At 36.3% G+C, this 27,306-nt stretch overlaps 2 protein-coding genes across 2 annotated transcripts; one reads left to right on the top strand and one right to left on the bottom strand.

Annotated features, from left to right (window-relative positions):
• Positions 1-19: 19 nt before the first annotated feature.
• LOC135686572 (fibrinogen-like protein A) lies at positions 20-4,732 on the top strand. Its single transcript, XM_089110958.1, has 3 exons — positions 20-759; positions 1,847-2,038; positions 4,119-4,732. Exons 1-3 carry the CDS (start codon positions 468-470, stop codon positions 4,583-4,585), a joined length of 951 nt encoding a protein of 316 aa, XP_088967084.1. The 5' UTR covers positions 20-467; the 3' UTR covers positions 4,586-4,732.
• A 6,211-nt stretch (positions 4,733-10,943) lies between these two features.
• On the bottom strand, positions 10,944-24,745 carry LOC135686523 (inactive tyrosine-protein kinase 7). Its single transcript, XM_065202775.2, has 9 exons — positions 24,550-24,745; positions 19,515-19,793; positions 18,148-18,414; positions 16,414-16,713; positions 15,602-15,877; positions 14,830-15,099; positions 13,884-14,030; positions 13,360-13,733; positions 10,944-12,567 (listed from the first exon to the last, which is right to left on the bottom strand). The coding sequence occupies exons 1-9, from the start codon at positions 24,599-24,601 to the stop codon at positions 12,022-12,024; spliced, it is 2,511 nt and encodes an 836-aa protein (XP_065058847.2). The 5' UTR covers positions 24,602-24,745; the 3' UTR covers positions 10,944-12,021.
• Between the last annotated feature and the right edge of the window lie 2,561 nt (positions 24,746-27,306).

Here is a 27,306-nt window from a genome sequence, read left to right as displayed (position 1 = left end):
AATATCTCCTTCGTGTTTCCAAAAGGTATTAACTAAAGGTAAAGGGCTGGTTTGTATTTTTTACAAATCTTTTAGTTCTAAATAGAAAGTCCATCTGTATCTGGAGCCATAACATGCTAAGGAGTTCATTGAAATTTGCCAATTGGAACTATTGAAGGTTTCATAAAAAACAGAGCACCTGCCATTTGGCCATTCAAAGTTAGAAGACGCTTTAAGCCGAAGATCAGAAAATACAACAAATGTATTGCTCGAATTAACCATTTCTGTTGAATCTCTGCAGTATGCAGACGATATGAATAGTGACGTCATCTTATTATCTAATACCCGTATCTCATTTGTCTTGACAATTTCAAATGATAGAGAGCAGCCAGGACGTTTATCTTCTTAAAATAGCAGCTGCTTTTATAAGATAAGTTTTCCACTCCCTTGCGGGGAGAATTTGCTTGCTGCAAACCAACGGTCACAGTATGGCAAAAGCAAGTTGTGTTAACCTCAAAACAGTTTTGTTTGGGTTTGGTATTGGCTGGCTGTGCCTGCTTGTCAACTCTTCACAATCGCTGTTTGAGAGAATAGACAATAATTCAGATCTTGAGCAAGACACGTTTTCTGTGATAATCGGACGGATATGGCATCAGTGCAGTTTGGATGAGAAGTGCAACTTTGTTGCTAAACGGAGCAGTGGCTCAATGTTTGAAAAGAAACAATCAATTGATGCAGTAGACAGCTATTTTGCTGTATGGAGGAAAGTTCCAGTAACTTGTAAGTTTTTTTAATTATATTCGCCTTCTATGCATATTACTTTTTTGAACAAAGATTTGAAATTAAAGATTTGGGACACCATACAGATTGTTCAATATTTTTTCAAATTATTATTCATAAATTTCTTTCTTTTTAACCCCAGCCACTGAATTTTAACATCTTCAAAAACATTTTTTCAATTTCTAGTCATATGTCAGTGCTTGCACTCAATGAATTTGCAAGAAGGTCTAGAATTGTTTCGAATTTTTCTATTTCCATACAATTATTTCGCTTAAAGCCAAATATTTCACATTCATTGTAACTAGAGGAACAAGTCTTGCATTGGTAACCCTTGGTTTTGAGTTCGTGTTATTATTAACTTAAATCTGACTGTCATGCACAATGGACTAAAAGTTTTTAAATTAAGATTACAGAAACACCCCAAAGAAACATTGAAGATTTAAATCATTTAATGGAGGACGACACTTAATGCACATGGGTACAAACTGAAATAGGCAAAGAGAATTCTCTTGTTCGAGGCCTTTAAGAAACAATATTTTCTTTAAGAATGGGGATTTCTATTCACCGAATTTGCGTCATGAAAGAGCATCATGAAAGACCTCGAGCTGTCCAAAGTCAGTTGAACGTGATACGAATCAGCTGAGATATGATCACATGAGCACAGGCTCGTTCCCCATCAAACCCCTGTTTATAATTCTATTAATAGAGCAAAAATAATACTAATCATGTAGCAAACTTCAAATATTTCGAATCAATCAGTTAGCAAATCTTTTAGTTTCATTTTGTTTGATAACTCCTGATGCAAAAAAACCTTTGTTGGTTATAGTTCAAAGTTCAAACATTTAAAAAGCAGATTTCTATACGTCTCCCTTAAGAACACTATTGCCTAATAATCGTATTAAGCGTGAAACTTGGAGTAGCGTCTTTAATTATTGTCTTGTTCCATGCACTGAAAGCGTGTACAGCTCTGCCTACATGGCATCGTGCGCTTTAAGACAGACTTATGAACAATAATTTTGTGAAACATTAACTAAAATGCATATCCAGAGTTGAGATTAACTTTAGATTTTTCAATGTTTTTTAACAGCATTCAGCAGCTGCAAAGACGCATATGCTTCAGGTATAAAGGAGAATGGTCTTGTTTCCCTTAGCTTGCCTGGACTCGGTCTTTTGAATTCGTATTGTGACATGAAAACAAGTGGTGGTGGCTGGACTATTTTCCAAAGAAGGGTTGATGACACTGTTGATTTCGATAGAAATTGGGATGAGTATAAAAAGGGTAAGTAAGCTGAATGCTTTTTTTATTTCAGAAAAAAACGATATTAAAAGTTTTTAGATTGTTTGTAGAAATAAGAAACTGATAGCAGAAATTATTTTGATTGGCTTCATTAAAATTGATTCAATCTGTTGCAACGAATCAAAAATGTATAGAAGAATGTGCGATTCACTTTTTTGGGACTCTTTACAGTCAACTCCTGCTTTGTAGGGACGCCCTTCAACTGCATTCCTGAAAATTCAATTTGGGCAATACCTTGGTCAGAAGTTAGCTAGGGGCGGCCATGTTGATTTATTTCACAAATTATATTGCACAATAGACGATCATCATTTCACGCAAGGTTTCATGTCACCGTTGGTCTGGACCTTTGCTCTAATCTCCCCAGTGTGTCCCGTGTGTCCAGTGGACGTCAAAGCCTCTTTGGAGGCGTCCATATACAGCGGGTTGAAGCCCCTTTGGTATCAACAGGCAGAGGGCTTGATGCACCAGAGATGCTGAGAGCAGGCACCGCGCAGCCATTGCGCTAGCAGGGGCTATAGCCCCTCAATATTTTTGCAATAGTAGGCTAGAAAAGTTTTTGCAAGATTTACTCTAACGCAACTTTGGATAGTATACTCCTATGTAGTAGCAGTTCTTCTTGACTGGGAACCTTTTTTGTTCATTTTCAAGGTCTTTTATATTGTTTAATGATATGACGTATTCTCTAACTTGGTTAGCTTGGTGCTTTATTACCCTTTCTATATTTATTGATATCTTCTCGGAACCAGACTGTTTACAAAAATTCAGTAGAAAAAAGCAAGTATTTTCTAAAAGAGGCGTTTTCCGGCGATCTAGAGGGCGTGGCCTAAAAAGTCTTCGGGGACATCCATTTCAGCCTCTTCACTCTTAGACTGGTGAGCGGTCTCTGGCTGAGAGCTGCCTTAATGTAATATCATGTGTACATTAAAATGTGTATCATGGATAATTTAGGAAATAATTCTTATTTTTTCAAAACTTTTTCCTTTGACGAATTGGCATTTTTAATATAGAGAAATATGGGTCGATTTCTCAGCAGAAAATGACTCTACAATTCTAGAACATAAACCTATTTCTTTAGCAACTAGGTTATAAAATTACCAGGTATAATTTCCAGCTCAAGAACTTAGACAAGTGGCTAAAAAAGGATTCATATGATATATAGATAGATTTAAGAAATTATATTTTTAAAATATCAATTTAATCATTATGCAGAATTCCTCCGTAGCACTCTTGCTACATACATTAATTTAAACCAGTTAAGTTTGTGAAAGAGAGATTCTGAGTCAGATCAAATGTATTGTTAGGCACATCGCGATCTATCCCAGCAACTTCTACTGCCTTCCTGTGTTTTTCGATGGAGTTCAGTCCTCTTCCTTTTTATATATTTCAGCATGATAATCTAGGATTGCCATACCCAGAGTCCAGGAAAGTTGTCAATATTCCTCCGGCCGAGAAAATCTTGATATAAAACCTCCCTCCTTTTTAATAGGCTAAAAATGGGCGTGTTCAACAAAATGAGGGAACACAACCAGTAACCATCCCCTCTCCTTACCCCTTTGTTTTTCCAAATGTTTGCATGCTTATATCAATTAATAATAAAGGTGTTTCATAATTCAAATACATAAATTATGAAAAATTGATGCCTAAATTTTACAGTGCAAAAAGTTCTGCTAACACATTCATATTAAAAAACTGGAAGTTCATAAACATTATTTGGTTTTCATCATTTTTGCCTGACTGTGTTTTGAAAACCAAAAGCCATTACGATTTCTTCAACTTCGTCGAGTTTCGAAATTCTTGTTCAACCCTTCTTCGATTTCTAGTTGTTTCTACAACATTCCCCCGGCCATTTGCCGTGCGGTCATGATATTTTCCTGACACTAGTCATACCCAAGTGATGAACCCTATAGATAGCTCGGATATGGTCAATACCAGGAACGTTCGAGGTATAATTAATCTTCATTGCTACTTTCCGGTTTTTGTTACGACGGCATTTATGTTTGGCCCCTAGGGGTACCATTGGAGCTCTAAGCCCCCGTGTACACAACAACCTATTTCATTTCAGGCTTTGGTGAAGTTTTTGGAAACTTTTGGCTAGGCCTTGATGCCCTTCATCAACTGACGAATAACGGAGCAACCACCCTCCGCATAGATTTAAAACACAAAACCGGTGAGATTGGATATGCCGAGTATAAGGGATTTAAAGTTGGTGATGAGGCTTCGAAGTATCTCCTCACATTGGGAGAATATTCAACTCTGGGAACCGTTGGTGATGCAATGACGTACAGCAAGGGGGAAAAATTCTCTACCAAAGATCAGGATAACGATAAAGCCGAATTTCACTGTGCTGCTTCGTGGAAAGGAGGCTGGTGGCATAGCGCATGTTTTAAAGCAAACCTTAATAATAACTACTATAACAGTACTGCCGGTGACCCAGTTGCAGAGATGCCAAGGAGAATGAGCTGGAACACATGGAAGAATGAGTTTGGCGATATTACTTTTTCCGAGATGAAGCTAAGAAAGGACGAATAGTTTACTTGGAGAGGAAATGTTAGCTGGACCGAATCATTTTTATTTTGCACAACACTCAAGACTAAATTGAATTGTGATTCTAGAGATTGAAGACCAAGGGCCCCGAAGCCATGGGGGAAGCACGGGGGCAGCACGGGGGCAGCATGGGGGCAGCATGGGGGCAGCACGGGGGCAGCACGGGGGCAGCAAAGTGCCTTTTTCATGAAATCGATTTCCAAGAAATATCAATTCTTATCAATATTTTAAATGCTAATGAAATTCAGGTTTCAAGTATCTCTGGATACCTACATGAAAGAGAAAAGTCAATATTTTCCATCTTGACGAGAACTGAAAATCGATTTGCCAAGCAATTTGACCACAAAAAAATGTTCGTTGGTGAATTCACTTTACCCTTCATGATCATGCTGAAGAGATTTCAGATTGCTACCAATGGTGGCTCCCATTTTTTCGATATATCAGTCGAGGTATTAAATATGCCTTTAATTCAAGCAAAGGCGTGGGAACCGGAGGGCAGTGGGTACGTGCCTCCTTTTTTCAAAAAATTAAGATGACCTGCCTCTCACCGAGTTGATGTTATTGCCAACTGCATAACCAAAAATTGCCCTTGAATTGGTTAGGTGCTAAATAAACTGAGCAAAGGGGTGACCTTTTGGGGCCATGATCTACAATGTTTCTATTCGATCTGCTTTTAGAAACACCAAAAAACAGGGTCACAACCAGGGTTACCGTGATGACGATTACAAATTGGCCTTAGGCATTGAGGTTTAGGGGGCCCTCGAGGTTTCCAATTTGTGAAAGCAATTAGTAAGACGTAACAAAATTGTACAACTTTTTGAACGATTTCAAGAAAAAGACTTCAAAAATAATGTGGAATGAATTTTTAGCTAATCTAAAGGGCATGGTCGTCGAATTTTTCTGCTCGTTTCGTTCGCAAAGGGGCTTCCTCTATCGGTTGTGCCACGAGGCCAACGAAAACTTCTCCACGGCACTGATTTCAACTAAGTCAGAAAACGATACATGTATCATTGTAGCCAGGCTTTGTGTAACAGTCTTCTTAACCTTTCTGAAATCTCTATTAGGGTACTCCTGAAACAGGAATTTAAATCTTAAAGAATGTTTGTTAGGGTGCCCCTCTAACCGGATGTCCCACACTTTCATAATGCTTCCTACGTCCTTGGATTCAGGACGTTTTATTCAAGACGTTTCTCGAGTCAAGAAGTTTTCATGCAGCATGGTATTCCTATTCGACGCTTTTAAGGTACCGACCAGTTGGAAATTTGTCCAAGTGGGCCCTTTGGCATGTCCTAGAAGTTCTTGAAAAATAGCTTGAATTTGGTAAACAGTGCTAGAATTCATATGTATTTTTATGAGCCAGTACTAAAAGCTTCTTGGGAGGTTTTGAGCGATTTGATTTTCTTATGAGATTCTTATGGGAACCCTGGTGTTATCTGAAATTTCAAAAACAAGCTTTTGAAGCTTTTTTTAAGCCGAATTGTCTCTCTTCAGAAGTAAGAATAATTGAATGATATTGTTCATTTTGCTCTCAAGATCTTTCCCATACAGATGTAGCCAAATATTGAACTTAGTTCCAAAACGAAATAAGTATTCTCAAATTTTACCTAACTACTACTAAGTATTCAAGAAAAAATCACAGAATTTTAATGCTTCAATTGTACTTGTGAGTTTTGCAAGGAATATGTATGCAACATCAGTTATATTGGATTTAAATGATATTTAGCGCTGGTAATTTAACTTAGTTGGCTTTATTTAGCTTCAATATAGCTACAGATCAGCAGCAAAAACACTGCACCTATCCCTCCGATAGCATCTTATACGTATATATATATATCTTGGTTATTTTCAACAAAGAAGCAACATTTTTGATTGAATTTTAGCATACCATTTCATGTCAAAAGGTAAGGCTTTAGGCTTTGCAAAATGGTCACATTTTCAGCTGTCGGTTATACCAAATAAAATACATTTTCAGACGAGATAGATCATCTTATACCTATAGAACTGCGTATATCTTGGTTATTTTCAACAAAGAAGCAACATTTTTGATTGAATTTTAGTATACCATTTCATGTCAAAAGGTAAGGCTTTAGGCTTTGCAAAATGGTCACATTTTCAGCTGTCAGTTATACCAAATAAAATACGTCTTCAGACGAGATAGATCATCTTATACCTATAGAACTGCGTATATCTTGGTTATTTTCAACAAAGAAGCAACATTTTTGATTGAATTTTGGTATACCATTTCATGTCAAAAGGTAAGGCTTTAGGCTTTGCAAAATGGTCACATTTTCAGCTGTCGGTTATACCAAATAAAATACGTTTTCAGACGAGATAGATCATCTTATACCTATAGAACTGCGTATATCTTGGTTATTTTCAACAAAGAAGCAACATTTTTGATTGAATTTTGGTATACCATTTCATGTCAAAAGGTAAGGCTATAGGCTTTGCAAAATGGTCACATTTTCAGCTGTCTGTTATACCAAATGAAATACGTTTTCAGACGAGATAGATCATCTTATACCTATAGAACTGCGTATATCTTGGTTATTTTCAACAAAGAAGCAACATTTTTGATTGAATTTTGGTATACCATTTCATGTCAAAAGGTAAGGCTTTAGGCTTTGCAAAATGGTCACATTTTCAGCTGTCAGTTATGCCAAATAAAATACGTTTTCAGACGAGATAGATCATCTTATACCTATAGAACTGCGTATATCTTGGTTATTTTCAACAAAGAAGCAACATTTTTGATTGAATTTTGGTATACCATTTCATGTCAAAAGGTAAGGCTTTAGGCTTTGCAAAATGGTCACATTTTCAGCTGTCGGTTATGCCAAATAAAATACGTTTTCAGACGAGATAGATCATCTTATACCTATAGAACTGCGTATATCTTGGTTATTTTCAACAAAGAAGCAACATTTTTGATTGAATTTTGGTATACCATTTCATGTCAAAAGGTAAGGCTATAGGCTTTGCAAAATGGTCACATTTTCAGCTGTCGGTTATGCCAAATAAAATACGTTTTCAGACGAGATAGATCATCTTATACCTATAGAACTGCGTATATCTTGGTTATTTTCAACAAAGAAGCAACATTTTTGATTGAATTTTGGTATACCATTTCATGTCAAAAGGTAAGGCTATAGGCTTTGCAAAATGGTCACATTTTCAGCTGTCGGTTATGCCAAATAAAATACGTTTTCAGACGAGATAGATCATCTTATACCTATAGAACTGCGTATATCTTGGTTATTTTCAACAAAGAAGCAACATTTTTGATTGAATTTTGGTATACCATTTCATGTCAAAAGGTAAGGCTATAGGCTTTGCAAAATGGTCACATTTTCAGCTGTCGGTTATGCCAAATAAAATACGTTTTCAGACGAGATAGATCATCTTATACCTATAGAACTGCGTATATCTTGGTTATTTTCAACAAAGAAGCAACATTTTTGATTGAATTTTGGTATACCATTTCATGTCAAAAGGTAAGGCTATAGGCTTTGCAAAATGGTCACATTTTCAGCTGTCGGTTATGCCAAATAAAATACGTTTTCAGACGAGATAGATCATCTTATACCTATAGAACTGCGTATATCTTGGTTATTTTCAACAAAGAAGCAACATTTTTGATTGAATTTTGGTATACCATTTCATGTCAAAAGGTAAGGCTATAGGCTTTGCAAAATGGTCACATTTTCAGCTGTCGGTTATGCCAAATAAAATACGTTTTCAGAAGAGATAGATCATCTTATACCTATAGAACTGCGTATATCTTGGTTATTTTCAACAAAGAAGCAACATTTTTGATTGAATTTTGGTATACCATTTCATGTCAAAAGGTAAGGCTATAGGCTTTGCAAAATGGTCACATTTTCAGCTGTCGGTTATGCCAAATAAAATACGTTTTCAGACGAGATAGATCATCTTATACCTATAGAACTGCGTATATCTTGGTTATTTTCAACAAAGAAGCAACATTTTTGATTGAATTTTGGTATACCATTTCATGTCAAAAGGTAAGGCTATAGGCTTTGCAAAATGGTCACATTTTCAGCTGTCGGTTATGCCAAATAAAATACGTTTTCAGACGAGATAGATCATCTTATACCTATAGAACTGCGTATATCTTGGTTATTTTCAACAAAGAAGCAACATTTTTGATTGAATTTTGGTATACCATTTCATGTCAAAAGGTAAGGCTATAGGCTTTGCAAAATGGTCACATTTTCAGCTGTCGGTTATGCCAAATAAAATACGTTTTCAGACGAGATAGATCATCTTATACCTATAGAACTGCGTATATCTTGGTTATTTTCAACAAAGAAGCAACATTTTTGATTGAATTTTGGTATACCATTTCATGTCAAAAGGTAAGGCTATAGGCTTTGCAAAATGGTCACATTTTCAGCTGTCGGTTATGCCAAATAAAATACGTTTTCAGACGAGATAGATCATCTTATACCTATAGAACTGCGTATATCTTGGTTATTTTCAACAAAGAAGCAACATTTTTGATTGAATTTTGGTATACCATTTCATGTCAAAAGGTAAGGCTATAGGCTTTGCAAAATGGTCACATTTTCAGCTGTCGGTTATGCCAAATAAAATACGTTTTCAGACGAGATAGATCATCTTATACCTATAGAACTGCGTATATCTTGGTTATTTTCAACAAAGAAGCAACATTTTTGATTGAATTTTGGTATACCATTTCATGTCAAAAGGTAAGGCTATAGGCTTTGCAAAATGGTCACATTTTCAGCTGTCTGTTGAGAAAATAAATCTCCTAACGCTCTAAAAAGATTTTGAAAAACATGACTAAGGCCTATCCAGTCCATGTTGATCACTCTTAATTAATAACAATCATGCAGCCATGTTTTGGAAAAATTTTTGGTAAATAATCCCGGTCACTGGCAGCTGGGAGGTCTTTGGTACTGCTAATGGCAGCTCAATTGCCAGTTTTTTGGCGCTTCTGATTTGAATTATTTATGCTTAAAGAGAATCTTATTTTGCGTGTAAAACTGTATTTCGGTCGTGTGTTTGTAAGTCGAATCTCCATCGTTGTCATGTTACCCTAATGTGATATAGAACGTAAACTTCAACATGATTCGCATCCCTGAATAATGCAATATGGTGCTTTATTGATTGGAAAGATTTGTCTATGATCGGCGACGTTTAATTAAAAGCTGAAAGTAAATATTTAAAAGCTCAAAAGGTTTCTAATAGGGATTTTTATAAAGAAGGAAATAACTGGCAAATGATTTGAAAATTGGATCCTGCATTTAATGCGATTTTTTGCCCGCAATGACATTTCGCTGAAGGGGTTCTGGTTTCCTTTATGATTTTCCCTTGGTGACGCTTAGTAATCGATCTTGTAAATTCAAGAATACCCTCATAAGACGCTTTTTAATTATCGCCTGAAATTAGATACGAGAAACAAGTGTAGTAACAAACCCATTTTTAAAACTGCTTTTTGGAAACACTAACTTACAGCAAAATGTGTCGATCTAAAGAAGAGAGAGGAAGGTCAAGAAAAGTGTTCACTTTTCTACTGGGAAAAAGCAAAAATTTGCACAACATGGGTGAATAGACAGTGGACCTGGGCGTGAACCGGGTGTGGTCGTTGAAATCGTTTACTTCATTGACTTTCCTTAAGGAAGTCAGTGCCTGCGAATTTTCTAGTCTTTTCTGGAACATATATTATGGCATTGTTTATTGTTTTGGTCTTCTATGTAAGAATGATTCAGTTCTAAACAAGGCCTTATAACAAAACCTCACATTGCTTGAACAATGACACCTAAAGTCATATGTCTGATGCAGCTCTCGTTTGGCAGAAGAAACAATATCCCTTACATTTTTCCTAAGCATCTATGTGACACATAACGTTTGTATAAAAAGTGATTAGCAAGGTATCCCTACCAAAACCCTTGGTACACAATATCATATTTTTGAACACATGAATCACACTCCAACCCGGATGTCCCACATGAACCACAACCACATGAATCATTCTCGTTTTTGGAGCATACAAGGTACCAAGCAAACACACCAGCAATTTCTCTATAAAATTCTGCACAAGAAACCACAACAATAAAAAATGACTACAAAATGATAAAAGCAGACTTTTTCGCCCAGAATCGGAGCTTTGAGCTCACACAGTCACATGCCGGAAACATGGGTGAGTTAAGGATTTTAGCAAAAGAAAAACAAATTCAAAACTATATTGGCCTTAAAGGTGAATACCTGAAAAAAACCTTCAAAACATTGACATGCAAACAATTTGATGCATCTTTTCCATCTCACAAGCGAAGTTGAAAACAAAAACGGCAAGAAATAACAGCAAATCTTGTAAACTTCATTTATGAAAATGGAAGATGAATAATTCAATACATTAAAAAAACGTCGAAGAAATGAATACTAATGGCAATAAGAATAAAAAAAATTTCCCGTCCCTTTCTGAAATGCGTAGAAATGCCAATGCGTGGTATGTCAATGCAATTTTCCGCGTGTCACAAAATGCCACGAAAGCTACCGGGTCGTTATGCAAAATCACTTACTCATAATTGAATGATAAAAAAGCAAGAGCAGCTACGTGGCTTATGAACGATAAAGGTGAAATAACCAAAGACGATGCTACATTGGTATACAGGAAAAGTCGATTTCATATTCCTAGTTGGTAAAAAGTGACCTCCGTTATCCTTGGTTTAACGCAGATCGTGGAAATCAGCCTTATGGTGGTCTGTTACTAAAATTCAGCTATTGATAGCATGTAACAAGGTTTAAATGGCCTCCCTTCAAAGTGCACAGTACTTTTTAAATGTTCACCTGCCAAAGTAAAAGGCTCTACATCGTCCCTAACATCTTAGTATCTTCAGAAAGAGACACTCAATTCCGGGATGTAAGCAATGTATTTAGACGAAGCCAGACATTCCTTTACAGCTGGGGAATTACCAAACAAAAGGAACTCCTCTTCTGCGCATGGTCGCAATTCTGCTTACAAAAACAAAACAGATATGGGGTACGACCAGGAATATCCTGTCACGAGAGCCTTGAAAGACTAGAATTGAACGTAATATCTACAATTACCTACCTAATTTTCACGATTAACAACAAAATATCTTAATTATCTTTTACTTCATCTATTCACATCACGTTTTGCAAGACTTTCGTTGGTGTCCCGAAAGATGAAATTATCCAAGAATAGGTTCGCTCATGAACCAGTTCATAAGAATTGGTAAAAAGTGTCATTTTAAAAATCCTGTTTCGTCAACAGGGGACGTTCCTGCTGTCCTGAACATCTGTTTCGTCTAGCAACAAGTTTTCTCTAGCTCTTCGAGCGTTGTTCTTGTTGTTGATCAAGCATTTCTTCAGCAGGCTAGCTGTGTTCGCAGATTATTTTTGCAAGTCGAGTTTCAGACACTGCTGTCAGAAGGAATGCTCTCTATCTCCAAAACCATGTCAGCAAACTTAGGCCTTTCATCTGGATTAATTCGAACACAATTCTTCACCAACTTACTCAACTGCTTGGGGATACTATCCGATGTATCGAACTGGTTCTTCTTCTTTAAACATTTGACTACCTCCTCATCACTTTTGCCAGGGTAAGGCCGTTTGCAGTTGTTATAGATTTCCCACATCACGACACCAAATGCCCAGACTCCACTTTTCTCTGAATATTCTTCTTTAAAGAGCGCCTCTGGGCTGAGCCAACGCAGAGGCACATGAGCATCGTTGTACAAACAGTAGTCATCGACGTACAGGTCTTCACTTATGCTGAAGAATGCAACCTTCAGATGACAATCTTCCGACATGACAACACAGTTACGGCAGGCAAGATCGTGGTGGATAATGCCATTAGCTGAAAGGTACTCCATTGCTTTGGCGATTTGCGAGCATATGCTCAATTTTACAGGCAAGCCAATACTCTCGTGGCTTGACAGATATTGTTTTAAGTCACCCTAAAAATGCAAAAGATCGTATTAAAACAGAAGGTAGAGCATAAAGCTTTGACATTTGTTTTGTTCGTTTGACCAGGTCATAACAACAATGTTTGGTAATGTTTTAAGGATGTTTCACTCGTCTGGCTGGGGCTTAAGGTGAAAACTTTCCAAACAGACTCTAAATAACGGGAAAACATAGAAATGATTTCATTTGAAACATTTTACTTAAGATCTAAGCTTTGTAGTAATCTACGGACGTTGAATAACGCCCTCGGACGTCGGACAACGCCTTCAGACAACTGACAAGTCCTACAAAGGGCATCATGTACGGTCTCGCATCTTTCGATAATAGAAGCTATCATGACACGCGGAGGAGCAAAGGTGTCAACAGTATAGATACATTGCTATAAAAATCGCTTGAAATATTGTAAAGGACAGGACAATTCTAAGTTGCTACTCCGAGTTTCATCCGAGCTTAATGTGATCATCAGGCAAATGAATAATTGGATGCAGGTACGAAAAAAGAAGGGAGGTTTCAAAACCTTTACCAGGAAAACCAGTTGATTAAATCAGTTTTATTTGTTACACTGGTAGTACTCATTCTTACAAATTATACAGCGGCTTGGATGTATCCATGGCTCTGATAATGCCCAAGGAAAACCACGACTAATCAATGGCGGACAGTTTAAGCAATATTATCAATGCTTCCCTACGACTAAAACCAATAGAGCTTCTGCAGATCATAAAGCTTTCAAGAAACAACTTTCAAACCGAACAATATTCTTAACAAATAGCATATAAACGCCTTACGTGTTCACTGTATTCGGTTATCATCAGCAACGGGAAGTCCTTGAAACATACGCCTAGCAGCTTGATGACGTGCTCGTTCTGAAGTTGAGTCAACATCTCCAACTCTTGGTCAAACTCTTTGCGAGATGCCTCGTTTCCTTTCGGTAACTGCTTCACTGCCGCAACCACTGTGCCTTCACAGATTCCGCTCACCTTCGCAGTGTATACTTCACCATACTTTCCATGTCCCAAAACTTGTTCCTTTGACACATCCTCTCTCGGGAAGTGCCATTTTTCCAAATGCCTCAAATCACCATTCATTGGGTATTCTTCATCGCCATTTTCAAGTAAGTCCTTGTTGAATTCACCGTCTTCGATTTCCGTTGCTATGTTACCTGCAAAGAACATAGTTTAACCAGTCAGTAGTTTAGGAGGCATCAGTTTCCCATAACAAAACGATGTATACGCTATATGATTTAAGGTATACTCAAATAAACTACGCTTGAATTACGATAGCAGTGACTTAGGATGTAACGATGATGTACCTTGCCTCTTTAGCATCCTGGAACGCCGGCTCCTGCAGTAAATCATAAGACCAATAACCAACACAATATATGCTCCTGCACAGCCAACTGCAATACCAACTGTACGACCCATTGACTGTTGCCCTTTCTGGGGCTTCTTTTTGCTCTCTGCCATGTAACAAATTGAAGAACTGTTTGAATATGCAATCAGTCAAAATAAGTTCGACGAATCAAAGGTAAGGTCAGGACCGAATAAAGCGACTCTCAACAAATCACAATAACGTATTCTACATGCGCTAAAATTTGTAAGGAATACGAATAAAAATACCCCTTAAATTCGCCGTACTTCCCTTTTTGTCTTAGGAAGGCTAGAAGGTTTTTCGTTTCTTTAGTGACAAGAATCATTGTCCATTGTTCAAAATTTAAATCTTGGCAAATATTACAAACTTTGCCAATAATATCGGTGCGGTAACTTATCAATAAAATGAGCCGGTTGAAAAACTTCCATGAACCAGTAACTGCAAATACCCTGGCTTTCCTTTCATGTTTCGCCAACGGTACTTCAAAATCGACATTTTTCCAAACATGTTCCTTATAACAAAATCGAGGCACTTAAGATTTTTACTTGGTAGCATACGGTCCAAACAGCCGATTAATGTGACACAGGATCAAGGAACCTATCGAGAGTTGCCTACGCTTATTTGTTTTTAATTGATTCTTGAACTAACCATATCTTTACATTCGCTGAACCAGAAAGGGACACAAACCTTAGCGGGCGATATCTATCAATGATCGCACAGAAGGTGCACATTTCCTAAATCAGGTATATCTTTTTGAAGACAGGCACTGAACCAATTAGACCCTTGAAAGTCACCATGAACGCACATCTTGCTGCACAAATATAAATAATCATTCCATAACGAGGCATTCCAAGACCCATATAAACATGCTTCCCCAAGAAACCTACGTGCAATAATGACTTCAAACTCCACGTTTCTTGAGGTCTGTCCGTTAGCAATCATGCAGAAGTAAGTCCCCCCATTGGACTTCTCGGCACTGCTGACAACCAAAGTCTTGTTTTTTACGACTCTGAAATTCTTCGGCAGGGCACTGTTGGTCTCCGCCTTTGCCCAAGTTATCTTTGGCATCGGCTTCCCCTTTCCCTCACAAGATGTCTGACCAGATTCTCCCTCTGAAATCGTGATGTTAGTGGGCTTTTTTGTAAACTCTACACCCTCTACAAATAAAAAAAATCCCAGTATAAAAATCATTTTGATGTGCAGAAAAAATTAATAAAGAATGAATAAAATCAGAAAAAAAAATAACAGGTTTCTCATTTCAAGCAGAGACTTCACGTCTAGACATAATATTTTAGCAGCATCCGCTCTTAAATGCATTTAGTTTAAACGAGCTATTATAAAGATAAATAGGGAATCATGCTGTGACAAAGCGTATAGATTTGCAATATCTGGTAATTTTAAAAAGAAAGTACGAGTTTAATCATGAGAAAAGAATTTTTAACTTAAAACATTCTTCAGAATCTTTCTGGGTTATGAAAACAGATTCTGTTTCTGTTAGAAAGCCAATTGAGAGACAATTTTAAAAATAACAATACATATTTTTGGTTATTTCTATTGTAATAAAGAGGAGATTTCACTATGCATGCGATTACTCACTGCAACCGAGAACATCAAACACAGTTTTTCAAAACAAGGAGGCAAGGCCAACATCCAACTTACCAAAAACTACTACTGTTATTGTAGCTTTAATAGAATTATATGGGCCAGTTGCACTGCACTCGTACTGACCCCCGTCAGAAGCCTGAATATCATTTATAACAAGAGAATTCCCCACTGGTTTCATATGACTTGGCAGGGAGGCGACGCCGCTCTTTTTCCATGTTACACTTATTGATCCGTCTCCAATGAAGGCACATACTACCGAATGGACCTTCGTGCTTTTGCGATCCAAGCTTTGAACTTTCCGAAACTTGACTGGATCAAACACGAGATATCCTGGAAAACAGAACAATTTAAACTGATAAAAGATTTCTTTAATGGCTTTCCCGAAAAAATCAAATCTGTTTTATCATAAATCTTTAAAAGAGACGGTGGATTTCAAGAAAAAACGACAGGGCTCTGTGAAAGTGCTCTCAGCTCAAAAGTCTTAAAAGGCGAAGATTTTACTAGGATGAAACGCGAGACAAGCTTTGAGACGCTCACATTTCTACAGACATAAAAGACACCAAGGCTACATTTTTATTTTTTCAAACCAAAACATGAACAAAATTCTCACGTCTCTGTTTCATCAAAGTTCTAAAGTTGACCCCGAACGCTCCCTTTAATTGTATTTTATGTTGTTTCTAAACCAGATGTCAATTAAACTGTAGTTATATAGTTTAGCGAGTCATACTTAAAGTATTCTCCAAAAATGGCTGTTCACGGAAGTTTCCCTGCAGCTTGAAAAGCTTCTTTTGAAGTGAATGCAGGATATTACAGCAGCGAAATATGGAGCGTGGCTAAGGAATAGATTTAAATAGCTAAGCACTTACTTAACACTATGAGATTGCAATCGTCTTTAAAGTCCATTCTGTCGTTCGAAGACGAAACCATTGATACACTACAGGCATATGTTCCATTGTCAGATGCCTCTACTGATTTGAAAGTCAAAGTTCCGTTGTCTGGAGATATTACAATTCTATCAGTAGTCTTTACCACGTCTTTATTGTTCTTTATCCATACAAAAAGCTTGCTAGGAAAAGGAGGCTTCGCGTTGGACTTGCACTGAAACGAGGCTGCTTTCTTTTCCAATACTTCCACAATTTTTGGAGTAACGTCATTTGAACCGGGTACTATAAACCAAAGGTTAGGAATATAATGCAACACATAATTTGTTGCTGCTGAAATTCGAAGCGACACTCGATTGACAATCTATCCTCCTAGGCCTTGCGTCAAGATTTCGTTATTACGAAGCTGGTCGAAAAAATCTCCTGTATTATCTTCCGCAACTATAGCTTAAAGAGCAATGCGTAACATAGTGGCATTGTGGGTTTGGAAACACTAGGATCTTATTCAAAGCTTTTAAAAATAGGAAATAATGTGTATGGCTGGACTGCATTCAAAGGCCCCTCCATAAACAAAGCTTCAAGAAACTTTAGCTGAGGTTGAACTCGATCGTTGGATTTGAGTGACAATAAAGATTTGACGGTTTGATGGGCTGCTTAAGACATTAAGCAGATGCGTTGGCATTTGAGCAAACTTACAAATTTTACAAAATTCAAGCAAGAAGATTTTGAACTTCATAGTGGGACACAAATCGAACTTTGATGTCTATGGAATGGTTGAAGTCTCAGAACTCCAATGTATTCCTTCATAGCATCAGATTTAAAATGAAAATATGCATGGTAAAAATAATTAGAAAGGACACTGTAGTATAGATGGATGAGATAGTCGATGGGCAGAGCATAATTCCACCGGAGAAATGATAGTCCAATATGGTCCTCTGTGATACGGTTATACAAAAGTCAAGGATTCAAAGGAATAAATCGATGACTAATTATTTGCATTAGAAATGTAAAAGAAGGACAAGATTATCACGATGAGATTGATGATTTCCATATCGCTAGAGGCTTTTTCGAAAAACTGTTCAATAATTTCCTGTTCAGATATCAATAATCCAGGATTCTCTCGCAAGACCCTATTTTATGTGAAACAGAGAGATAAAATGGCGTTCTCTTTCATGTGGATTCGCATAATGAATGATGAACTCCTTATCTAAAAAACGCGAACAGCAGTTTATTAAAATTTAATCTTTTTTAGCATATCAATCGCGTTCTCGTCTTGCAGATTACTGAAAACAGAGCAGGCAACTGGGAGATTATTGAAGCACACTGCAACCAAAAAATGACCCAGGTTCCAACTGGAACATTACTCGGGCTCTCCAAAAGGAACAAAATCTGGGGAAATGGAACTGACATCGCTAACAGGAAACAGTTCATGCTTGCAACCCACGAAAAGGTGATTGGCTCCAAATAGGGTCGAAGATAATATTGCCGATACATCAAGAACATACTGAAATAATTTCTGATGTCAAATGTAAAATTTATTGCTAATGCTTCCATTTTTAGTTTAACTTTGATTGCTAGTTATGTAAAAATATCCATTTCTGGCTAGGCTAGGTTGTACTGTGAAACCACTAGCTATAAATCTCTAAATTGGCAACAAAATGCAAATATACTTCACATAGTTAATTGAGAAGATAGAAATATTGGTTCAGTTAAACTCACCGTACACTTGCAAATGCATTGATTGCCTCTGCACGCCAGCTAAATTCTCCGCTACACACGTGTAGTTGCGGGAGTCTTCGATCTTCAAAGCATGAATCGAGAGTGAGCGACCATCAAGTTTGTACCTTGCGTCCGTGGGCAGCTCTTTCCCATCGGCCTCCCATCGAATTTTTGGTGCGGGAAAGGCTTTTGATTCTGGGCAGGTGATTGTCGAAACCTTATTACTAAATTCAATACGATCTTCCATTGGAGGGATTCTCTTTAAAACTAAAATAAAATTGTGAATGCTATTGTGAACTAGTGACGCAATCCATTTAAGGTGATCCTACTTCATACAACGATTTTCCTAAACTCGTTAATATAATCCTATCTTTTTTGATTGCACAATTGCCTTATTTGAAAAGCATGACAAACCACATCTCAAAGCGCCTTAGTGATCTATATATCTTCTTCCTTAGAATAGTATAAAATTGGACTGGCATGCGATTTGAAAGTGTTCACTTCCTTAACAAGAGGATGATCTGATTGTAATGGACGGAAAATTCGCTTCGTGTGTATTACAAATCAGAACGATAGAATAGAAATTTGCCCTTCTGTTAAAAGTTCCAAAGCTTTGCTGAAATGTAATAATAACGAGCGTGGACCGCATTATGAGATCTTATCTAAATATAAACGGTACATTACACTGCATCGTAATGTTCATTTCATACAAAATCATGAACGATTTTCCCGAAAATTTAAAAATACAGTACCAGAAAAAATATTTACTGTAAAGAAACTTTGCAAAATGAAACATCAAACTAACTTTTTATTTCTAGGCAAGAAAACTGTTAAGAGTCCTTGCACAAAATTTCCCCAAAAATGTATCACCCTTAAATCTAAACGACAGTCGAAATAAGTTGACTTTGCCGCGGACATTCACTAGTTAGCTAGGGAAAAGCAGGGCCGTCTTAAACTTTTTGTATCTTTATCCTATTTAACAGTAAACTTCCAACGCAATAAAAAACAGTAAACAACATACTGCCGGAAAATAAAACTCGGGCCGCGGACTTGAGAAAAGTTATTTTTGAACGAATTTCGGAAATCGTGTTAGGCAGTGTATATGTGTTTTGAACGTTTTTGTATTCAACAAGGAAGCAACAATTTTGAATTAATTGTACAGCAATAATATTTCCATCTGAAAAATTTTGAATATCGTTGACAAATAACAGGATACTGTAAGCCTCGGTTTCAATCAAGTAATCTAAACAGTCTGCATGATGAGAACGCGGTTATATAAACAGACCAGTGCAAACAGAAATATAATTTGACTGCCCCGGAAATAAGTAATTGTTTTCTTTAAATGGCAAAAATAAATCAGATCATACATGCATACTCCACTTTAACGACGGCAGTCTCCGAAGACGCATCAGTTTTGGCATTACAACTGTACGATCCTTTCTGAGACTTCTTGAAATTCTTTATATATAATGTGTTGTTTGGGAAAACACCTCTTTCCTCAGTATTCTCAATCGCCTCCCCGCTAAATGACCACGTGATAGTTACTGGTTTGGTTGTTCCACTAGCAGAGCAGTCTATGAAGATGGAGCTGCCTTTGGGCTCAAGCACCTTTCCCGGTTGAACATTGACTGACAACTTAGTCCTCCCTACGACAGAACCAAACAAATATGACAGAAAACCTGTATGAAAATAAAAGAATCGATATTTCATATAAAATATCAACACAGATATAATAATAACAAATATATCTATAGTATGATACTTCATAAATATAAAATTTTAGCAGCGCACTAATAAAAAGAGGCTGGAGACCAGCTATATTTTAGACGGAAGAAGCTTTGCATTGTGCTCATAATCGGTAATGAAGCAAATTCTTTTAATACAACGATTCAAGAAGCAGGATGGAAATATAATATGGGTTCTTTATTCACATAGACCATAAACTCTTTGAATACACAAGGAATCAAGGATAAGCCAATCAAGGAAGAGCCACTGGCAGAATAAGAGAGCTTACAAAAGCTGGTATTTTACGGAGAGCCCGAAGGAATATATTTGTTGATGAATAACGCGTCAGAAAGATTAGTGGTCTTGCACAACAACAATGGCGGTTTAGTATTATTAATCTGATATTTCTGGTTCAATATTATGGGGGGAAGGAAGCACTGCAAAGTTTTGTATACAGCCAACTAAGCAGATGATGTTTTACTGAGTTCATCAAAAGCAAAACCGTTCATATACACAGGATGTTCTTACTAGCATGATATTAAATGTCAAGATGGGGATGGCTTCAACATCAGCACCTAAAGATTTTTGTTCTTATAGGAAAGGGGGGCCAGCTTCTGAGTCTTTCTGACTGATGTTTGAATTTACATGAAGTTGTTGTCGGACGACTATGATGATGATTGATTTGATGTTATTGTTGATGGTAACGACGAGGATGTTTATGTTAAGAAGTTAATTTTGATCAAAATGGTTGAGATTATTGTATTTTTACAGATTTTTTATCTAAGGAAAGAAACCTTTAAACATTTTGGCAAATATCCAAACTGAGTCTTTCATTAAGTACATTAACGAACTGCTTACATAAAATCTGAAGATGTGAACATGATTATTCTATCAGTTTCCAAAATTTATTTTCCAGCCTTAAGTAACTCAGTTACTTCAGAAATGATCCCTTGTGTTTGATGCTCAGAATCTACTCAAAGGTCTACAAAGCTGCCTGATGATTGCATTAAGTTACACATAGTTGCAACTTAAAACAAACCTGTTCAACATACCAACAGCATGTATAGCTAACAATTCCTATACTGCATAGGACCTTTAATAACAGATCAGAAAACAGTAATTTCCTAAGCCAATTGGAGTTTTTTAATAAAATATATTATTTGCTTGGTTATGGGTTATCAGAACAGTATCATTTACTGGAACTGATAAATTCTTAAAACAAAATTGAAAATTCCAATTTGAATTTGATAAAAACAATTATACATGACATGACAATCAACAATCAACAATGTTCTACTCTTGCTGTGCCAGAATCTACCCATAATAACAACAAAGGATTCTTGATTTTCGTTATCGAAAATGCACCATAACAGGCACTGTAGCAGGGGGATTGGACAAGGGCTTTAGCCCCCCCCCCTCTTACTTTTTGCAAAACTACAGAATACCAGGAAAACAACCTTCAGTAAAACCCCTTTTTATTTGGCATTGAAGAGCAATTTAACATACAGCTTATATTTGCAAATATTGACACTACATTGTAACTAGATAATGCCATCAAAATGAAACTTAAAAATTATTGTAATATTACAAAGAAAAAAAAGATAACAATAACATCTACATTGATATAAAAATCTATAGAACATTATATATATATACTTCATATAGATTTAATAATATATTCATTAACAAAAGCTCTAGAACAAAAAGTAAACTTTCTGGAGAAAATTGTAATCAACTAACGAATGTTGCCAATGCATTTTAATCAGAGAATTCCAGGAACAGCCATGGTTTCACATTTACTTATGCAAAAGTTCCTTTCAAGGGAAGCAAAAAGAAATTAGAAAAAGGGGTATAAAGAGACCATGACACAATCCCAATTGTCCTCCACATGTTAATGTTTTCAAAAAGTTACTTGTAAGTTAGCAAATTAATTTGAGATTGGTTTATAAAAATATGAAATTACACCCAAACCACAAGTTCGTTTGGGTTGATATTTGTAGGCAATAAAAGAAAAATTCAAAGTGACATCAGCTTCTTTCTTATGCGACTTAAATTTGTGTGCAATCAAAGTTTATACAGTATATACAGAAAAAGATACCAAATTTTATGCACTAGATAGTATATACAAAAAAATAGTGGATTAATTTCTCCTACTTGAAAATATTTCCCTGTAATAACTCAAAATGCTACAATGAAACAAATAGAGGGCAAAATGCACTATAAATAACAAAAAAAGATACAGAAACATCTGGCAAAGTAAATTTACAGTGCATTTATAAAAAAGATGGATAAAAATGTGAAAATTTTAGAAAACCCATGAATAAACTGAAAATAATCGACTTTTGCCCTGCCTAGTTGATAGCAGCTTTTCCCCTATCACCTGCTTTCAAAATTTGCAAATAATATGAAAATTATAGAGAAAAAGATGTGATTGAAAATCTTGTACATAAATTACAAAATAAATGTCAAACATTGAAAACATGATTACTTGTGGATTGCAATTAGTTTGTTATGATGATTAAATTACTAAGTATAAAAGTATTCTTGTTACCAGAATAATTACATAAATTTCATCTAGTGATAATACCAGGGAATGGTATGGGGGGGGGGGGGTAATTTCCCTGGCCCTATTTTCGTCACATGGTCCACATAATTCTTCTAAGAAATGATAAAAATAAATTAGTTAGGGATAGGCTATAATGTTTCATGAGTTGCCTATGGAAAAAACAACTGATATAAAGCACTGATAAAGCAATGAAAGGGTGTGGTCTCGTTAGTCGTGTCCATTACCCTCCACTCTGCAGTTGGGGGTGTTACTGCCGATTGCATAGTTGAAATTTATTTGCAGTTGTTCTTTACTATTCCTAAATATTTTTATATTTACTTGAGAAAATTCTTTGGGTTTGTAGAAAACTATTGTCACTCATTTTAGTTATATGTTACATTAATACACGCTTTTTTATAAGAACATGTAAATTGAAGTTCAGGCTGGCTGTTCTGAGCTGTTCTGAATTTTTACAAAAATCTGAGGCTGGATTGTCCTCAATTCATTCTTAAATTATAAGGGCGTCAGCAATGCAATTGCTAGTTATTTTGAGGCTTGTGTTCTTATAAAAAAGAATGTATGTATAGCGATATCACGATTTTATAAGAACACGAGCCTCAAAATTGGTCAAAAGTTAAGAACAAATTAAGAAGAAGCTGAGGCTGAGCTTCTGCAAAATGCAATTTTGAACAACATTTTTTCTCAAAATTGAGGATTTTTAGCGATGTGTGGGGGCTTTTTTGTCGAATATTCAAACTCTTTGGGAAATGAAGGTTGTCTCACTCACTTTGTTGGCAAATGAGGCCTGAACACCTCCCTAGAGCGAAAAAGCTAGCACTCGCACTGCTTACACCCTATTAGATTAAGAACAAATTAAGGACAATCCATCCTCAGATTTTCGAAAAAATTAAGAACAGTCAGCCTGAACTTAAATTTACTGGTTCTTATAAAAAAAGAAAGTGTATAATGGGAACAGTGCAGGCAATTCATGCTTGACCTTCAAGTGACCATATGTTTTACACAATAAAGCTTTCTAATCATGTGACTTTTTTTGCATATCATGTGACTTTGTCATGGTCAATAAAGACATAAATTAAAAGGCATTTTTACAAGGGGACTAGCCACCTATCATGTCTTTTACAATTGTAATATAGAAAGCGGTGAAAACTGTGTTGAACGGAAGCATCATGTATTTCCAAAACTGTCGTGTAAAAAATTTAGGACAGTGTGGAGTTTTTATTAGACAGGACTTGTAGGTCAAAAAGTATTTTATTTACAGGAGTAGATGATTAGCGTTTAATCAAATTCTTTTGTTCTCGATTTCATTTGTTTTATCTGATGCCCAAATGAAATGAGCAGTTGATGTGATGATGAGTGAGCGCTCGCATCCAGCAATAATATCGCTTCCGGTGTCAATCTGAAAACTACGTCTCTCGTGTCGAAATTCCTCTGTCTGAGAGCTATTAACATTTAGTAAGACAAAGTATTGGCTGAGAATGATTCTGTTTAACCAGATTCAGACTGCTTTGAGTAGAGAATTTAATCTATTCTATGAACTGAAAAAAAGGAACGTGAAAATTGCCCTGGTCTTGACATATCTTTAAAAGCAGGAAACTCCATGTGTGGGAAATTTGAAAACTAGAATTAAGGAGCAAACATGGCGTCTGGCAAAAATTGTCATCCATAAGGGTTTACGATTGTTTTTGGGACAAATTTTAATCAACAACGGTTGCATTGTCTGTGATTGCGAAAACAATAGTCAAATAAGCAAAACGAACAGGGCAGTGACACAACAATATTTTTCTACAGTCGATGCTGGGTAGATATTTGAGAAAAAAAGCTCGACACTCCTTTTCAGTTTTGAAGTAGCAGCGATGTTTGGGAAATTTCGTTGGAGCTGAGAGACAATCTGACAAGAGTATGTAAAAAAATCAAACTGTCAACGCTTCTACAAGAATTTCTAAAATCTATAACAGTTCTTCAGAAAGACTATACATCCTGTGCAAACAAATATGTCAATTATTTATCTTTTGGCTCGCTATTTACATAGTAAATTGACAAAAGTTGAGCTGCCGTCGACTGTGGCCTAGCCTGCAATGTGGTGGCCATACGTTGTCAAAAATTTCTCTTACCTTGTCCGAAGATGCTGAAGATGACTAGCAGCGTTAGCTTGAAACCAGACATATTTGATTTATCTGCTTTCTGGCGTACCAAGCTTTGGAACCTACTTTTACTTTGTGTGGTTTATTAGGCATTTAACCTGAACATGGCTGAGCCTGGTAGCCCCAAACAATATTCGGTTTAGAACACTTAGATTTCGCCGACCACAAAGTCACATGACTGTAGGCTGACCAATCAATTATTCTTAGGAAAAGATAAGAAACCATTCAGATGCATGACTCCTCAAAACAATGGCGATCGAATAATGGCAAACAAAACCCAAGTAACAAAGGACATTGCTTGCTGACTTACATCTTGTCTATGTCATATCCGCAAGATAAAAACTGACATTGATTATTATACTGGGGTTGTTATCTTTATTTTCAACATATTTACAGTAAGAAACAATGACACCGGCAAGAACTGTGGATCATGGCTTCCGCAAGGCGACCACGTGAAAATCGCCTGTTCGCCAATCGAGGGTTCGATGTTTATATTCTAACTACATTGGGAATATGACCTGCATAGATTGGATATCAGGGAAGGGCACTATTTAAAACGTGCCTTCCTTGCAGCTCTGGCTAATACTGCCTATAAAAATTAATCAACCCTTTCCCCGTGCAAAAAACTAGCCTGATCAAGTGGCCAGGGCAAGAGCCTACTAATTTCGGCTTCTATTTTTTCAAACCCCGTTTACAGTCTTCTGTTTTTAGCTTTTTGGCGGATTTTCTTATGACTATCATTTTTCCGCAACTTTCAAAGTAGCTGGTGTCAGGGGTAGACAGGACTTAACCTGAAGCCACTGTAACAAATGAAAATTAAATGAATGAACTAAACTTTTGATGACCTGGACCATGAACCCAAATCCAATACTACTTGAACAGTGAAAAGTTTATGGTTATGCCTATGATATTCCCAGTATTCCTGTAAACTCCCATTGATAAACTGCATCTACAAATAACTGTGAACTGTCGATGAAGATTTTAACCATAAACTCTGCCAAGAAGAAAAACGAATGCTATAAGTATTCAAGCTTCCTAGGGCAGAAATAGTTCTCTTTTACAACAAAAGCGAATACTACAGCAATGTTTTTAGCCATGGTCTTCAGGGCATATAGCGTTGTATTTAAAACTTATCGCTTTTCTTTTAAACTTGTTCATACAGCAAGCGGCTTTCAAATACTGACTGTCACCTTTTTCAACAAGCTCGTCTACAAAAAAACAATGAATTTCAAATTATCTTAGTAATATCTGTCAACTCAAATGAAACAGGCTATTCGAATCTCTGGACATTTTCTAGACTCGCAAGGGCGTGACTTGCTCTTTTGAAAAAGCTTTTACTTTTAATTTTCTCGAAAGCATATTTCACTGTTTTTATTTCGGGAAATTATTATAAACAAAAAGAATCTCTAAAAAGTCTTTGGAAATACAATAATATTACATTAAGAAATTTACTATACAGGAATACAAAGAAACGCCATTAACAGAAAAAATAAGGAAATAAATGAATTTGGAAGATCTATAGAGCTCCAAAATTTCGTATCTTTCGTCAACGTGATTGACTGGTTTTCTTAAAACTTTAGGAAACGCAATAAAAATACTTCAGCCTCGAAATTCCTTCACAATCAGTTTCAAAAGTCTTTATGACCTGAAATGAATCTGACTGCAAGTATATAAAAAACACTTTTCACAGTATGGACAATAACATAAAGGACCCGAAATGTTATATGTAATAACAATGAAATTAACAATCTCTTAATGAACAATAAGTACTGAAAATTGCCGCATCATTAAGAAACTCTAGTACACAAAGTTCATCTATCGTGTATAATATACCGTAAAAGCTCTATTAAGCCCTCACTCTCTATTAAGCCCCCTCTCTATTGAGTCCCCTCTTTAACTTTAAATAAACCCCCCTCTATAAAAACCCCTCCCTTTAGCCTTTGATGTCAAACAAGAAAAAATGCGCATTTAGTGGGTCTCTTGACGGTGTGATGATGATAAGATCGTGTGCAATAAATACGGCCTATGTAAAGACTAACTTGTGCGACTTAGTAGTCAGTTGAAATCGGTTTAGACGATGTCCAAGGGTTATCAATTTATCCTGGCGATGTTGATGAAGATGAGGACCTTAAAATTGATTAATTTAACTGTCCAAGCTGCTAGCAAAGTTTTTTGAGAATTTTTAAAACTTCTATTGCTTCCAATTGTTAATAAGCCCCTCTCTTTTAAGCCCCCCTCTCTAGGACAGAAAAAAATAAATAAGCCCCCCGGAGGCTTAATAGAGCTTTTACGGTAGGTGTGATTTCTAAATAAAGTTCAGATAACAGAGGCTTAGTTAAACATTTAAAGAACAAAGAAAGGCGAAGCCAAGAAAGATTCTAAAGAAGGAGGGAGCCTTGCTTCACCCCATCCTGTTTTATCCCTATGTACTTTGGCATCAATGTGTGGTACAATGTGTGACAGAGCCTTTTCTGTTTTATCATTAAAAGTCAAAATAATCGGCATTTTAACAGGCACCAGATAGATTTATTTGATCTTTACTCGCAATACATTCATTTTTATGTTTTTTGTTTGCTTTACTGATATTAGCTTTTCAAGCAGGTTTGTGACCAACCGTCTTTTCCAATTCACAAATACCAATTAAATTTAGATACAGAACAGGATTTGCCATCAATAAATTGTGGTTTTCGATGTTTTTGACTTATTTTCTTCACGGTGGTTTAATTG

The sequence above is a fragment of the Rhopilema esculentum genome, chromosome 10 (genome assembly GCF_057945365.1).
Source record: "Rhopilema esculentum isolate cy_ngs chromosome 10, ASM5794536v1, whole genome shotgun sequence".
Lineage (NCBI taxonomy): Eukaryota > Metazoa > Cnidaria > Scyphozoa > Rhizostomeae > Rhizostomatidae > Rhopilema > Rhopilema esculentum.
The sequence above is the reverse complement of the archived record's forward strand: the minus strand, read 5'-3'. Positions and strand labels throughout refer to the sequence as shown.

Bases quoted from the DNA above. Each gene is read 5' to 3' on its own strand.
- LOC135686572 (XM_089110958.1), top strand. From the start codon at position 468: ATGGCAAAAGCAAGTTGTGTTAACCTCAAAACAGTTTTGTTTGGGTTT. The intron at 760-1,846 runs GTAAGTTTTTTT...GTTTTTTAACAG, and splicing joins GAGGAAAGTTCCAGTAACTT to CATTCAGCAGCTGCAAAGAC. The intron at 2,039-4,118 runs GTAAGTAAGCTG...ATTTCATTTCAG, and splicing joins TTGGGATGAGTATAAAAAGG to GCTTTGGTGAAGTTTTTGGA.
- LOC135686523 (XM_065202775.2), bottom strand. From the start codon at position 24,601: ATGTCTGGTTTCAAGCTAACGCTGCTAGTCATCTTCAGCATCTTCGGA. The intron at 19,794-24,549 runs GTAAGAGAAATT...GTTCTGTCGTAG, and splicing joins CTTCAGCATCTTCGGACAAG to GGAGGACTAAGTTGTCAGTC. The intron at 13,734-13,883 runs GTACATCATCGT...TGTTCTTTGCAG, and splicing joins CAGGATGCTAAAGAGGCAAG to GTAACATAGCAACGGAAATC.